The sequence below is a fragment of the Peromyscus leucopus genome, chromosome 20, assembly GCF_004664715.2.
Source record: "Peromyscus leucopus breed LL Stock chromosome 20, UCI_PerLeu_2.1, whole genome shotgun sequence".
NCBI lineage: Eukaryota > Metazoa > Chordata > Mammalia > Rodentia > Cricetidae > Peromyscus > Peromyscus leucopus.
In genome coordinates this window covers 19,559,230-19,575,251 of record NC_051080.1, presented here as the reverse complement: position 1 = coordinate 19,575,251, position 16,022 = coordinate 19,559,230, and the positions used below count along the sequence as shown (strand labels likewise).

Here is a 16,022-nt window from a genome sequence, read left to right as displayed (position 1 = left end):
CCCTTCCTTAAGTTTCCCAGCTTTCTGTCACTTTAACAAGCACAAAGTCCGATGTCTCCAGGTGACATGGGTATATACAATGAGCTACAAGGAGTACGTTATTTTACATTGCTCTTTTCTCCATATGTTCTGGAAGGTTTTCCTTTTCAGGGAGCATTTTCTTCCATGCTAGGGCTGACAGCTGCTCCTAAAAGGTATGGGTCCGGATAAAAGACCTGAGACAGAACTCTCTTCCCACAGCATCTGGGAAGCTGGAAGGCGCGCACTACAGCCAGCATCTAGGGCAGAGACTTCAGGCTACCCAGGGATAGCAAGGAGGCATGACTTACCTGCTAAGCCCACGCCTCCTTCCTACCACCTTACAGTTGGAGGTTCCAGTTCACAGGGCTCTCCTGGTTTGGTGTTTCTAGGGAGGGGCTGATTCCTAACTCCACTGTATGTGTATATATATATATTAGGCCCAGTTCCTTGTGACACAAGTCATTTGGCATGCTCCCTATGCATGAAAAAGTGGCTGTGATATTTTCAAGCTGTGGTGATTGCAGGTGCCTGCTCAGCAGCCCACCGTCAGAGGTGCTGGGTGACAGGGACAGTAAGGCACCTGCCAGGATTTTTCCTAAACTCTCACTAGGTTCCAACTTGTATTCCAGCCATCTTCCCACTACCATAAGGGTTTTTATGGGAGTCTTAGAAAAGCTTGGGAAGTTTCAGTCCAAACACTGCCAGGGTGTATTTTCATGCGAGCACAGAACCAAGCCCAAAAGGCATCATGTGATAGCTTTGGAAACGCCTACACCTCTGGCCAGCATGGTCACTGTCCCCTCACAGGGTCTTCACAGACCAGCAGCCAGCAGGACAGCCCAGTGCATGGGGTGGCCTGTCAACCCCAGCGGGAACCATTTCAGAACAGTGTCTGTGGCAAAGCTTGCCGCAAAGTCAAGGTCATTCCCCTGTAGTGTCTGTATTAACCTGAAACGCGTATTAAAAGAAACAGGTATGGGCCAGGGTCACTTCTAAGAAAACTCATTTTCAGTGTCTCTAAAATGCAAAGCAACATCTCTAATAATTATGAAATCATAAAGCAAAGTCAACAGCTGCCACAAAGCCTGCCTTGAGAGGCTTTCTGTTGGGTGAGGGTGTCCATGGGAAAGCCACCTGCAATCCGTACACTAACTCATTCAGTGTACTCATGTCTTCGTTGAAATGTTTTTTGTAGAAATCACGTTTTGAAGTAACAGAAACAAACAAACAAACAAACAAAAAAACAATTTTTGTAGGTATAATTACTCATAATTTTGGAAGAGGGAAGATTGCTCTTTGCATCTAAGTTTCCTGACCTACTAAGTAAGGGGCTGAAGTCAAAAGAAGGTAGAAAGGACTGCACCGAGGGGCACAGTCCAGCTGGTAAGAGTGCGTGCCCAGTGGCACAAAGCCCTGGGTTCCACCCCCACCACAGCATAACACCAGGCACAGTGGTGTAAGCCTGTAACCCCAGCACATGGAGGTGGAGGCAGAAGGTTCGTTAGTCAGCTCAAGGTCATTCTCTGCTAGACAGCAAGTTTGAAGCCAGCCTGGGCTACATAGACCCTGTCTCAAAAATAGACCACACACCGACACACACACACACACACACACACACACTCACACACAAACTATTGGTAGCTCGTGGTCTGAAATCACCTTGGAAACAGAAACCTGTAAACACAGCTGTCAGCAGGCCATGGCTCCCTCCCCTTCTGAGGATCTACCTGCTGCAAAACTCAGGTCCCCACCCCAGCCATAGCTGTCAAGTCACTTAGCTTGGTGTGGTGCTGCCAGCAGTGGCCAATGGTGCCGCAGGTTCCTGTCAGTATCTCATCAGTGATGGCCTTTCAGGTACTGCCACTCCTCACCTAGAGGGACAGGGGGCACTCTGGCTACTCCCCCAAAAGGGCCGTTGATGATGCCCCAAAAGGATACTTCTGTTCAAGCTCAAGATCATGCCAGGGACGGCAGCGACTCCTGTGTACGTTCATGTCTCACAGAGCCCTCAGTCCTTTGGGTTTTATATTTACTTTTTAGGGAGGCTACATCCAGGGGACAGTCCTGCGTAATGATGCAGAGGTGAAAGAGAGCCTGGACGGAGGAGCCGTGTGCTATCAAGATACTTGGATAGTGAAGCTAACCTGAAAAATGAACTGGACCGAAATAATCAAAACTCAATACATCCAGAGTTTTGGCCAAAAACTTCAGACTACTTAGGACATGGTCAAAAAATTTTTTATAGTTATTACACTAGACGAACTACATAGGGGCTGGGATGTCTTTTAATGAAAACGTTTTTTGTTTGTTTGTTTGAGACAGGGTCTCATTATGTAGCCCTGGCTGTCCTGAATTCACTCTGTAGAGCAGGCTGGCCTCGAACTCACGGAGAGCCACCTGCCTCTGCTTCCCAAGTGCTGGGATTAAAGGTGTGCTCCACCACACCTGGCTTATTTTATTTTTTTGCCTGTGTTTTAGATAATAATCTTTTGGAGTAGAAATGAGCCTGGGCTGCCTTTGTAGGCAGCCGGGATTCCAGCAAGATCCCAGGAGGTAAGGTGGACATGGCCTTAAGAAACAGCCGCCCCCTCCAAAGAGCACAAAGCAAACAGTGCTTGCTTCTTAGTGTCCTAAAGACTGACACCAAGGTTTCCTCAAAACACAGTTGCACTTGAATTCCAGCTGCCATGTGTCACTGCGTTGTGTGAGGACAGGCATGTTCCCAGGAAAAGGAAAGATGGCCTCAGAAGCCAGTCTGTCAACCCTAGGATTCTGTCACTTGTCACTCTCAGACTTTGAGACAGGGTCTTGCTATATAGCCTAGGCTGGCTGGGAACTGTCCTGCCTCAGCCTCAGTACTGAGATTTGCAGACATGTCTGGCCCTCTGATGTCAGCTATTTGAAAACGTAAACGTCAGAATTCTATCCCAGTTCTCAAGAGCCTCAACATGTTTGGAACTCAAAAGTACCCTTTGGAGAAAGGGGAAGGTTGACCGAATGTCTGGCTGTGTACTCAGGGACAGCATGCGGTTCCAACCGTGGACTGGGGCTCAGAACAAGCTTGCCTCCTTCCACTGTTCCTCGTGGTTCAGTTTGGAGTTCACTCAGCCTCTCTGGGGTGCTTTCCTCCTCTATAAATGGAATGATGGTACCTAAGCATTGGAAATGGGCCTGTGGATATCAGTTACTTCCATGTGCCACACAGAGCCAAGTTGCATGACACAGACTGTGCCTTCCTACAACCTGGGAAGCACTTGTATTCACAGTTACCCCAGCTTAGAGAAGCCAGTCTTGCCCAAGCCCAGCTGAGAGAACATGGCTAAGCTCTGGGAGAGGGAAACTCCCAGAAAAGAGAAGCCATGGAATTGCTACAGTCTAGGACGGCCTCAGTCTTCTGCAGGCACACACCTGGCTGCATTTCCCCCAAGATATCAAGTCCAGAGTGTTCAGACCCCAGAATGGCTAGGGTCCTGAAGCGGCAGGCTGCTATGACCTCCCTAGAAACAAATGTGGAACAGTAGTCACACCCCTGCAGGAGAAATGGAAACCTTAGACTGCAGGACCACACCCATAGGCCTGAGGTACTCCGGCATTCTGGGGCAGGATGTGAGTCTGCTTCAGTGGTTAGACTACAGCATGGACCCAGGCTCCAGCAGAAGATCAGTGTCTAAACTTACCCACTACTTGTCCCTTTGGAAGGAGTTATTTCAGAGCAGGCAGGAGAGGCGAGCTTCCTGGCCACCTAACACCCACTCCTAAGACCCAGCCTGAGCTATGCAGAATGACAGGTGGTCTCAAGCCCTGTCCCAACCATGCGCTTGAACCCTGGAGACTTCAGTGAGGTAGGTGGTATCAGCCCCATTTTACAGGTGGGCAAACTGAGGCAGAATGAAATGCAATAGCTCGCTTTTAATAACAACATACAAAATCTAGAGAAAGCCCCAAAGTAGTCCCCACTCCCAAAGACCAAGGATTGGAGCCGTGCTCCTGTTCCTGCTCTATAGCCCAGAGGAGCCGAGCTCTGCATACACTGCTGATTTCTCCAGAATCTGGGACACTAAACCCAGCGGCAAAAGGAGGCCTAGCTTCCAGTTTATTCCAGTTGGGCAGAGGAGGCCTCAGTTAGAGCACACTGCCAGGGGGAGCCTTGAGCTGGTGACCCATGGCCACTGGCACTCACCGAGGACGACATGGGCTCATGAGCAGCCAGTCTGCTCCTCTCTGCCTAGGAAGCCAGGCTGAGGACAAGACCAGCATGCTGACCAAAAGCACGGAGGCAGAGGGGACAACGCCAGCCTTGCTCTGAGCTCTGGCCCCAGGGTGATTCTGCTTAAAACCCCCCTGGGAGGCTTCCAACCCCGGTCCCCATCAGACAACCCTCAGCAGAAGTTCCCTCCCACGTTCCTTCAGAACCAAATCCTGCGTCCCTCCAGCCGAGATTGACGCAGGACATCTCGGGGTCGGAGGTGTGTGTGTTGGCGGTGTTCTTTGGATGGAAGCAAAGGCCATTCTGGGGGATCGGGGCCTGTCTGCCCAGCTGGAGGTGGAGACCCATTCTGAGCTAGGCAAAGGGCGAGGTATTCCCAGCCGACCACCAGCTCATGTCCTGTGAGACTCCCAGCTGGAACCCACGGCGACAAATAATGACTATGGGAGAACAAGTTGGGACTGACTGGCGAGCTGAAGTCCGTCAGGACTGCATTACAAAATCTTCAACTGGCTTTGTGTAGGATGTGTGGACAGTGGCCTGGCACAGAGCCCCGGCAGGGGGATGGAGTCGAGGTCGGGAGGTCTAAGAACATTCTGGAAGCTGGCAGCCCCTCACGCTCTCTGACCTCTTAGTGTCTCTGGCCCTCTTTGGGAGCAGAAGGCTCTCCAGAGACGGGCTGAGGGGGCCGAGCGCGGGACGGGGTGGGAGCAGAGCCAGCGAGGGAGGAGGCACTTCAGTTTGGGCTGGTGTTCATGGAGTCGGCCCTGGCCCCAGGAGTCGAGTGGCCCTGCCTGGCTGCAGCTCCGGCGCTGGCTTGTCACAGAAGACCCCCGTGGCGGTGACAGGTAGGCACTTGGCAGCATTCCCAGGGCCAGGCAGGGCCGGGGCTCTGTGCAGGCTCCACACACACTAGGTCATCAAGATGGGTTTCTGCCGTACTTCCAGGATGTCTAGGGTGACAGGAGGAAGCAGGTGGGGTGAGGACACTCTTGGGAGGGAGCCACAGCTGCCATGTACACCCACCATTTCTGGTCAGGCCTCACAGACACCATCATCACCCTGCCCTCCGACACCAGCAATGGGTAAGTGTAGATGCAGAGGCCAAGAGGAATAAGACCCCCACAGATACTCTGGGGCTAACACCCACCTACCACCACTGAAAGAAGGACCAGTGAGGACATCAGGGACACGGGTGGAGGGAAGCCGCTGGCTATGGGAACTATAGCCCACTGAAGGACTGTACTGAAGGGCTCTGCCTTCCTGTACCTGTTAAGATCCGATGCAGTGGCAAGGTGACGTAGGTCAAGTGTGCATAGAGAAGGAAGTTTCCATCAGCTCGGTTCAGCTTCAGCCAGGACCCAACCAGGGACCGTCCTGTGCCAGACAGGGATCGAGACCGCAGGTTGGTGGCATTATGCAGGTCGGCTGCAGGGGAGAAGGACAGGTCAGTGTCCCAGTATGGGTCAGGGAGCATGGGGGCGGGGCAACAAGACATCTGCTTCTCTAGACTGATGCCACTCACAAGTGCTCCCCACCCCCAAAGCCCTGCTTCTAGGCCCTCGCACTGTCCTGTCTGCCAGGGCCCCCCTCTCCCTGGGCCTGGCCCGGAAAGTACCCAGGGTTCACCCCAGTGAAGCTTCCCTCTTCCAGCCACTCAACACAATGTGGAACTGGCATGGTCCCAGCTTGTGAGGGTCGGTTAGGGATGCTGGCATTCCCTCAGAAACTCCCAACCCAGGGGGTCTGTTCCCTGAACCCCACTTCCCACAAGACTGACGGAGTGGCCAGTGTACCCACCAAACACCAGCTTTCCTAGACCAAGACTGCGGAGTCCTGTGCCACAGCTACACAACTCACTGGCAGTGACTGACCACTGGGGAGGGGTTGTGTACACAGAGCAGATGAGTGGGTGGGACCAAGGGCTCCAGGGACCTCTGGGCAGACACCAGAAGGTCATTGGTGGGGCCACAGGGAAGGATCTGTGAGTCAGGGTGACTCGCGGGAGACCAGGAGACAGAGGTAACAGAGAAACCCTGAGGTTCACCCAGGACGAAAGGTTCTAGAATGAGGGAAGCTGGCCTGGGAAGCAGAAGAGGAAGACAGACCGGGATGCGCACCGAGGTCCGCAGAAAGCTTCAGAGCCTCTGGCTATGAGGTGGGCGGACAGTGTGAAAACAGGGTTCATGGAGCGCCCCACCCACCATCTATGCACAGCTTCACCCCAGCCCTGGGGTCAGCACTCTACACCTGACGCAGCTCTCTAAGTGACACTGGGTGAGTGAGGTGACGGCGTGGATGAGTGCATGGATGAGTGAACGCAAGAAGGAGTGGCCACATGCACAAATGACCGCAAAGATGAGTGATTGCAAGCCAGAGCAGGGGCCGGGAGTCTGCAGGACGAATGTGAGGCCATCACCTCCGCTGTCGTCCTCTCGGAAAAACTCCTCGCTGTCGTTGGCTGAGTGTGACTTCTTCATCTCTGCGATGCGGGTCCGTGGCACCTTCCTCTTGAGGGACGGGGAGAAGAAGGCGGGCCGGTTGTTTCGCTCCGGGGTGGGCGGGGTGCTAAAGGAGGTCACCTGGGAACAAGGAGTCCAAGTCACAAGTGTAGCAGGAGGCCCCAAAGCCACGCAGATCAAAGCCGGCCCAAGCAGGGGCTGCAGTTACAGCTGCTGACCCTGAGCCTGGCCTGAGGGCCGTCTGTCCTGGATGAGGGGCACTGGGCACTGGGGGCTTGCCACACACTCAGCAGCCAGGCCTGCCTAAGGCGGGAGCAGGCTGCCAGCGGAACTGACAGAAAGGCCTCTCTGTCACATCTCCACACACAGGAGGGGCTGATCAAATGCCAGGTGACAGGCTGCGGGCCGTGGTTTAAACACTACCGCGTCATTCCGACCATGTCCCAACACAGCGGTTCATGAGGCCCGTCACATGCCAGCAGACAAGGCACACAAATGGCCACGGTGACCTGCCTAAAGCCACTGGGACTACACCCCAGGTCACCCCATGGGGCCCTTCCCTCTTACACTTGGCCCCTCTCACAAGTGCTCAGGCTGAGCAGATCTCTGCCCGGCCTCTCCTCTCCTCCCTTCCAAGCACATTCGGTCCCAGCCACCAACGTTCTCCACACTCACTTGGGGGTGAGGTGGGCACAGACAGGCACAAGACATAGATCCCCTGCCCTCAAGGAGCTCACAGTCTGCTGGGGGGGTGACAGACTCAAGTGACAACCACAGACTGCATGCCGGTTGCTGAGACAGAGAAAGGGAAGCACAGGACATGGAAGGGACAGACAGCCTGTGAAATCAGAGTAGGCTTCCTGGAGGAGGTGCCGCTTGAGCTGGGTCTTGAAGGACGAGTAGGAGTTCGCCAGGTGAAGAAGGGGGGGAAGGGCGTTCCAGGCACAGGGAACTTGGCCCATCCCCTCCCTCCTCCCCACGCAAACAAGAATCGGGAGCAGCAAGATGAGCTGAGACTGAGACTTCGGGGCCCCATCGGCCTCCTCGTCATAGCTCCGACATCCACCAAAGTCCCGGCGGCTGCTGGGCTCCAGACGGTCCTCCCTCAAGCCAGGGAAGGTTTTAAGAGATAAAAAAACAAATACCAGAAACCACAATACACACAGTCTGCATTTCTTGTACACTGGTTACGAGTGAGCCCTTAGGACAAGAAGACGAGCAACAGTGTGTACACGGGGCAGTGGCCTTGAGCCCCTGTATGACCTCATGACCCCTCCCCAGGGCGCCACATCTCCCTGCTCTGAAGGGCATGGCTAAGGGCCAGCTCCCACTGGGTAGGTGGGACAGCTGAGGCTTGGGTGGTCGGGCTCCTGACTCATCTGTGGGCCCTCGGCGAACAGTGCCCAACGTTGCCCAGCTGGGGGTCACCTCTGCACACCTGCGCATGCACACCTTTCAGCGTCCAAGTGCCACACAGAACTGGGCAGAAGCAGGCTGTCACCCGGGAGCTCAGAATCCAAGACACCTCCACTCCAAAGCACAAGAGGGCCCCTGCCTGAGGTGCTCAGTCCTTTACAAAAATCCCGGCATTTCTTGGTTTTGTTTGGCTTATAAAACACACTAAGTGTAGAAGATTCCAAAAGAAAGAAAAAGAGGCGCCCAGCAGCAGCTGGTCAGGCCCTGTCCACTCGAGAGTCACCTCTCATCAGCTGCGGACAGTAACCACCGTGGCTGCCACATGGGACACTTCCCAGGGCCAAGCCCCATGCAAGGCGTGAGCCCCTGGAAACCCCACACCTTGGGAAGCAGGTTCACACCTCACTACAGAAGCTTAGGGAAGAAGGGACTCGGCCAAGGTCACACGAGCAGCGGATCCTAGACCTCAGCCCACCGGGGCTCTTGCACAAGGGCTGACTGATGCACCCACTGCTCTGAGTGACATCTGAGCACTGACTCCATGGGCAGCGCCTTTCTCGAGCCTGAGCCTGGGGTCTCTATGTGGCCACTGACGTCAGCTCCCCACTAAGGACTGAGAGAGCGAGCTCAATGGAAGCAAGGCTTGAGGCCCTACGCTGAGCCCTCAGAGCTGCGGCAGGGGCAGTCCAGACAGAATCCTGCCTGCCGGGGGGTACTGCTAACAGACAGACTACCCTAAACAAATGACCAGGCCCAGAGCGAGCCTTGTGTTTGCTGGGTGTCCTCGTGGGACAACCCAGAGTTCAGTTCTTCCTCCCCCTATTGGCCCACTGCGGAACGGCTATGTGGCCGCAGCTGCCTAGCAGGTCCACAGGGACAGGGACCAGGCCCAGCTCCTAGTCCATTTCCTCTGATCTTGGCCCTGGGAACCGCCTCGGGGCAGAGCAGCTCAGGGAAGCAGCAGAATCAGCCTGAGCCTGGGTAGGAACCTGCAGGGTGACCTCAAGCAAGGCACCTCCCCTCTCAGAGCCTCGGATTCCTCATCAGCCATGGAGATCAGCTGTGACATCTCCCTCACCTGGGGGCTGTGGGACGAGGAAGCCATGGGAAGTGAATGGAGGGACAGGAAGTCCCTCCCCCTGCTGTGCAGCCCTTACCCGCTCATGCATGGGCGACGCCGGGTTTGAGTCTTCTTCGGTCCCACAGGGGGACGTGTCCCCGGTAGACACGCGGCTGACTGCCATCTCGGCGTGGCCCTTGCCCTGAGGCCCCTTCATGCGCACGAACTCCATGTTGTTGTACTTGTAGAAGCCAAATGACATCTTCTGGGCCATGCGAGCCGCCACACTCACCTGTGGTAGGTGGGACAGGACCCCGTCAGCGCCCAGTGAAGAGCGGCTCCACAGGCCATCTCTCTCCAGACACAGCGGCCATCTGAGCCATCTCTGAGCCATCCTGAGGGAGGCTGAGCCACGGGGAAGCCGGTCTAGTATGGCATGTGTTCCCGATCCCTGGCCAAGGCTGTTCTCACTGCCCTGCACACCCACACTGTTGGCCGGGGCCTTAACCCTGGGCCTAACTTCACCTCAGGCCAGACAGCATCAGCTACAGGAGAGTGGCCTGTTCATCCGGACTCCTTCCCCTACTGTATTAGTCAGGGTTAATTTTGGAAGTGTCCCCAGTACTGGGCTAAGTATCCTTTGCTGTGGATATCACTCTATATAATACACTGATGGCAGTGGCAGCAGGAGTATAGGGGACAAGAGAGAGAATTGAAACAGAAGAAAAGAACTGCAGCACCGCCAGGACAAGCAGCATAAAGATGCGTAAGCACCAGCACTGCAATAAGATTTAAGAAATGGGTAATTAACTATAAGAACAGTTAGCAAGAAGCTGCCAGCCATACGTTGTAAGCAATAAGTCTCTGTATTTACTTGTTGGGCTGAGCTGCTGTGGACTGGGGGTGACAAGATGTCTGACTGTAGGCAAGGGGGAAATCTTACAGCAGAAGGAGAAGTGTATGCACGGCTGGTGCCTGATGGGGGTGGCAATGCAGGCTGGGGTGGAGAGCGGGACGTGAGGAGCCAAGGGCCTGGACGCACACCCCAGGCAGCCCTGCACTCACGCGGTTGTCGTACACCTTCTTGAGCGCCTCGTAGCGGATGGAGCCCTGGAAGATGACGCCCTGGAACGTGTTGGTTTTGTCACTGGCCACCAGCTCGACGCAGACCATCTCTCCTTCCCCTACGGTCATGTCACTGAAAACCTGAGGGGGGAGGAGGGGAGACGGAGGTGACAAACCTCGGCGCCACCACCCACACCAGGCCCCGACCGGGCTGAGGCAGAAGGGGCAAGATTTGAGGTCAAGACCGAGAAGTGGGGGAAGAAAAAGGGGAGGGAGAGAATCAGGGAGGAGAAGGGGGTCCCATTTCACAGACGAGGACCTGTCCACAGGCACCCAGTGTCCACCATCCCCCTCCTCTAATCCTCAGGGTAGGAACAGCCTCCCTGGGGGGCAGGGCTGTGCAACAGGGGGGTGGCTGGGACTGGAGGAAGACACCCCACGCCGAGCTGAGCCACCAGCAAGACCCTCATCTGACTTCCTAACACCGAGTTCAAGTTACAAGGACTATGGGGACACTTGGGGACCTCTGTCGTCACAGCCTGGTCCAGCCCACCTTACCCTGAGCTTGGCTGTCCAAGCTAATGTGACTAACGGTGACTGCCTTCCTGGGATAACACCACCTGTACACAGGCAGTGTGACCGCACCCCGCCACATTCCCGAGCTGCTGTTCCTTATCTCTGACATCCAGATGTGAGCTTCGAGGTGAGAGACTCAGGGGCAAACACATGTGCAGTGTGAGCCCATGGAGGCCACATCATCTTCCTGAGCCTCAGGTATTTGCAGACACCATCAGAGCCCACAGGGGCCCTGAAAGCCATGCCCACCTTCATGGAACTTCCAAGAACCATGGCTGTCTCTGACACACACACACACACACACACACACACACACACACACACACACGCTCCATCAGCCTTGGCAGACAAGCAGAGCAGGCAATGGAATGGCCGCCTCCCTCCTCCACTCCTGACTTCAGTGAGCTAATGTGTCCGGAGCACATTCAGCCAATCTTGAAACAAAGCCTTGGCCACAGAACCGAAGGCATGTCCTCTGACACCCTGGGCGGGTGGAGGCGGCCATTCACAGAGCGGCAGGTGACGGCTCCTTCTGGCCAGGCAGCACTTACTGCAAGCATCTAGGATGCGCGCACTCCCACCCAGAAGTCCTCAGGTCATCGACCCTGACACCTGAGTAGGTCACAAGGTCATGGCACTCACTTTATTGATGAATAATAAACCAAGGCCCGGAGCAGGGAGGACGGACTTGTCCAAGTCCATCACTGTGAGGAGGGGGCCCCACTGGCTGTCACCCAGACCATTCCCTGCTCCTGCTGCCCATGTCTCCAGAGGCTTTGCAGGTCCTCAGCCTGACACCCCGCCCCACCCCACCCCCAGGAGACGAGGATGGGGAACGGGGCCAGGGGTGAGCACTCACCTCCTCGAAGCTGTCGATCATGAAGAAGATGTTGGGGTAGCTCATCTTGGACTCTTCTCCTTTGCTGTCCATGGGGTGTTTGCTGGGGGATGCAAACACTTGCTAAAAAGAAAGCAAAGCAGAGGGCTGAGAAGCCAGCCTGGACGCGACAGCCACCTCAGGTACGGCCAGGGATGTTCTCTTCGGGAGCCATGCGGAGGGCTGGGTGCATGCATATGACCGAGACCCCTGGAGTCAACCCCTCACCTCAGGGGAGGGAATGTGAGAGGGGGAGACATCCTCCTAGAACAGGCAATAGGTAGCCTGGACAGCTGGAGGGAGGGAAGGAGGGAGGGAGGGAAGGAGGGAGGGAGGAGGAGGGAGGGAGGGAGGGAGGGAAGGCTCACCTGAGATTTCTTCCTGTGAATGTGGATGTCGCCTCCATCCGCACGTGTGCACACAGCACAGGTCACCATATAGTCCAGCTAGAAGAGAGCACAGTGTGTGTGTGTGTGTGTGTGTGTGTGTGTTGTGTGTGTGTATGGGGGGGATCACCCTCCCCCAGACCTATGAGCAGCCATCACCACCCAGCCCATACCTTCTGCAGGATGAGGTTCAGGCAGACACTCTCTTCCCAGTCAATGTCAGGGTCTCCCAGGCCTGGAAGCTTCTTGGAGTCCCTCCGGTACACTTCCACCTCCACCTCAGGCTCAGCCTCGGCCTGTGGTGCAGGACAGAGGGAGACTCTAGGGTCCACTGGGGCCTTCCGCTCCCTGACTGCTGGACCAGGCCGGTGGCAACATACAAAGATCCCATCCCTAGTGCCCACCTCTTCTTCCTTCGCAGCCCCAGTTTCCTAATCTGTACAACAGAAAGAGCATTTCCCTCTCCAAGTTGTGATACTTAAGAAGACATCCTATTTCCCAGGTCCCAGTGACAGTAACATCTACTGGGCTCGCAGTGGGAAGCAGAGGCTAGTCTCCATGTCGTACAAATTATTAACCTTTTATCTGCAAGAAAGGAGCTGCTAATCCCACTGTAGCTGATGGGCATCAAACAGGCTAGAGATCACACGCCACACCTCATCAGAGAGAGAAGAGCCCCAGCTACGCCACTCCAGGCATAAGTAATCAAAAGCAGATTTGAAAGCAAGCTGTCCCAGGAGGGGTCCTGAGCTCAGGGCCCTAACTAGGCCCAGGAGGGTTCCTACAGGGTCAGCACCATGAGACAACAGTCACCTCCTGCTGGACAGCTCTGGGGCGCCTGTGTGCCACGGGGGCAGAGCTGGGATCCACACAGAGATGCCTCAGTGCAATAGGATACGCCATAGGGGTGGGGCTCCTACCTCCCATGGTCCGTGTGGCTGTGGGAATCACCCGAGCTCTGAGCTGGGAGCCTCCATACTGCCTGCCCTGGTCTCACTCCATTGCCCTGCTTGGTTGTGCCATGCTTGGTACTCATCTCGTTTACTCTCCTGCAGGAGAGCCCACACAGGCAGGCACTCAACAGCCCCTGGCTCAGTGCCCCCCGGGGCGGGGAAATACCTATGGCACAACTGCACTCCTGTGGTAGGTCAGCAGGACAGTGACACATCTCCATGTGTCACTAAGATACTCAGGGAGCTGCCCAGACACTGACCCACAGGAGGGCAGGTGGGTGGTATGAACACTCAGCAACAGCACTCGGCAACCAGACTGATCCATCACAGCCACCTGTGTCCACAGGCATGCTCCCAAAGAAGGGACTGAGAAGCAGCCAAAGGATACAGTGCAGCTCCATGTTAGCTCGGGATAAACCAGCCTCCTAAGTGGCAGAAGTCCAGCTAAGCCCAGGAAGAGAGGGAGCTGCTGGAGCCAAGGCCCCTTGGGCATACTGGTCATGCTGGGTCTCTGGATCTTGAAGGCTGGTGACCCCAGTACTCACACACACAAAAGGCCATCAACCTGGACACCCTTGCATATACATCACAAGTAAAGCTACCAGCTGGATGTGGCGGCACCCACCTTCAATCCTAGGACTCGGGACAGAGGCAGACGGATCTCTGTGGAGTTTGAGACCAGCCTGGTCTATATAGAGTTCCAGGCCAGACAAAGCCACATCGTGAGATCCTGATTCACACACACACACACACAAAAGAAAAGCTACCAAAAGAGAAAACACAAGATCGGACGCTGTGGGACCAGAGAAACACCCTCACTGCTCCTGAGTTCTGGTTTTCCAAGTAGGTTTGGGGTGATCTCTGCCCCAGGACCGCTGAGGGTTTCAGTAGGAGGCCACCAGCATAGACAAGGACACAAACAGATGCCAGTGCTCATCAGTGCCAAAGACAAAATGGGCTACTGAGAACAGGGAGTGTTTCGTCCAGGGGTGGCATAACAAGACTGTGCAGAAAATCTAGGGCACACTGGGGAAAGCCGGTCCAGATCCCCCAAAGTGATCCTGCAGCAGGGTGTGTGGGGGTGGGGGGGGGGGACTCCAGCAACCCAGCCACTCACACTGCAGCTCTGGCTCTGCCCACCCACCCTCCTCAGTTAGGCAAGGAGCCTGGTTGGTTGCCACGGCAACCAGTACCAGCAGGATGGGAAAGGGTGGGAGGTGGTGCAGCGCTTGCCGCAGAACACTCGTAGTGCGCAGGCGCTGGAGTCCACATCTCTGCAGCCCTGGCTTCTGTTTCCTGGTAGGTTGGGGTTCCCCGGTGTACCCCCAGCCTGCCCCTTACAGGCCACACCGCAGACTGCCAGGCTGGAAAAGATGTCCAGTCTGAGTGGACTTGAGCTTGCCTGACCCTGGTCCTCCAAACCCTGTACCAGACACCACCCAGCCAGCCCTCCCTGGGACCCATGCAGAGGTGCAGGAGGCCAACCACGCACCAAGAGGATGTATGCGGAGAGGGTCACCACTTCCCAACTTCATACACAGCCACCTGAGCAGCAAGACTACAGTTATTCTCGGTCTCACTCCACTGACATCTGGTGACGCTCCTTTCTCCCTGCACATATCACTCTGAGGCCAGCACACACTGTTCCAGCACACCTGGGTCAGATGTGCTTGGAATCCTCGCCTCCCACGTAGGTACTATCCCCACCCAGGGTATGTCTTCAGTGCACAGCTGCCCTCCAGGCCCGTATACAGATGTCACCTTTTGTGGCTCCCACTACATGGTGCGGTCCACCCACCGAGGGCTTCCCAAAGACAGTGGCCAGCCTGAGTCATGTCTGTGGTATCAGTGCTGAGGAAAGAGCCATTGCCATGTGGCTCACTGTTACTCAGCACCCCTGTTGGACCCAGGCTGCCTCTGCTGACTTCAACACCCCCTAAATCTTCAATATGTCTCAACACAACCCAGGGACCCTCCGGCTACAGACTTCTCCATCTTGGGCCCAGGGCTGCTCCTCCTGAGGAGTACCCTTGCCTTACTTCTCCTCCACACAACTGTCATCAACTCATCATCCCACTTTCCTCTCAACCTGGTCCCTCAACAGTACACACAGGCCTGCCTGCCCCCTCCTCCTCCCCTGCATCTCAATGACCTCTCCCAGAACCGTCATGTAGGGTCCACCTGAAAGACATGTGCCTGTCCTCAGAGACAGGCTGAAGTGGCTGGAGCCAGAGGTGGAGTCCACAGTCTTGCTGCTCCAAGGAGCTTCATCCCAAGGTAAACCTTGGGTGGAAGCAATGTCTACTCCCAGAGTGACTGGTGCTGGGTCACCAGTATGCAGAGGCTGCCTAGCACCTGTGCCTTCCTGCCAAGGGCACCTCAGTGGTGACATCACCCCAAACATCCCAGCCTCACATGTATCCAATGGGAGGCTTGGCCCTTACTATCTGTTCCAAGTCCCAGAGATGTCTGGGTCTGGGCCACAGCCAGAGTACTGATCAAGGGGAGAAAGCTGGACTCCAATAGCAGTAGGGGCAGGACTAAGGAGCCCAGGGCTGCCCCGCTACTGAGAAAGTGCCTGCCTCACTGGTAACACTACCAGCAGCTGCCAGAGGGACCCACCAGTCAGGTCTCAGTTTTAGCTCTCCCACAGAGCATCTCCTGATCCACCCACCTGTCACTCCTGGGCCCTAGTCCAGTCCCAGAATCACCCATGTCTTCAGATCCTACCCTCCCCTGGCTCTTCTAACTCTCTGGCTCCTTGCAGCCACCCCCCCCCCCCCCGCCAACCAGCCTGCCAGGAAAGCCACCAAAGGCCTGCTTTGCAGCAAGCACCCAGAGGTGTCCCTCACAGCAGATGCATTCTGCAGACTTGCAGGCCTGTGACAGGAAAGAGCTCCCACGCTCAAGTGTGTGAGCCATAACCAAGAAACCCACAGAGCCTGGGCTGCAGGGAGCTTGGTAGCAGACAAGCTGTTAGTCCCAGACCAGGCTCAAAG

General features: G+C 55.7%; 1 protein-coding gene across 2 annotated transcripts in view; it reads right to left on the bottom strand.

Annotated features, from left to right (window-relative positions):
- Positions 1-3,910: 3,910 nt before the first annotated feature.
- The window catches only part of Kiaa0930 (KIAA0930 ortholog), a 43,884-nt gene continuing 31,772 nt past the window's right edge, over positions 3,911-16,022 (bottom strand). For both annotated transcript variants that reach the window (XM_028878126.2, XM_028878125.2), the window contains 8 exons: positions 12,244-12,366; positions 12,053-12,130; positions 11,667-11,768; positions 10,232-10,372; positions 9,264-9,458; positions 6,648-6,810; positions 5,498-5,656; positions 3,911-5,181 (listed from right to left, as the gene is read on the bottom strand). In XM_028878126.2, coding sequence (XP_028733959.1) covers positions 5,141-5,181; positions 5,498-5,656; positions 6,648-6,810; positions 9,264-9,458; positions 10,232-10,372; positions 11,667-11,768; positions 12,053-12,130; positions 12,244-12,366 — 1,002 coding nt within the window. In that variant the 3' untranslated portion in view covers positions 3,911-5,140. The remainder of the gene's footprint in view (positions 5,182-5,497; positions 5,657-6,647; positions 6,811-9,263; positions 9,459-10,231; positions 10,373-11,666; positions 11,769-12,052; positions 12,131-12,243; positions 12,367-16,022) is intronic.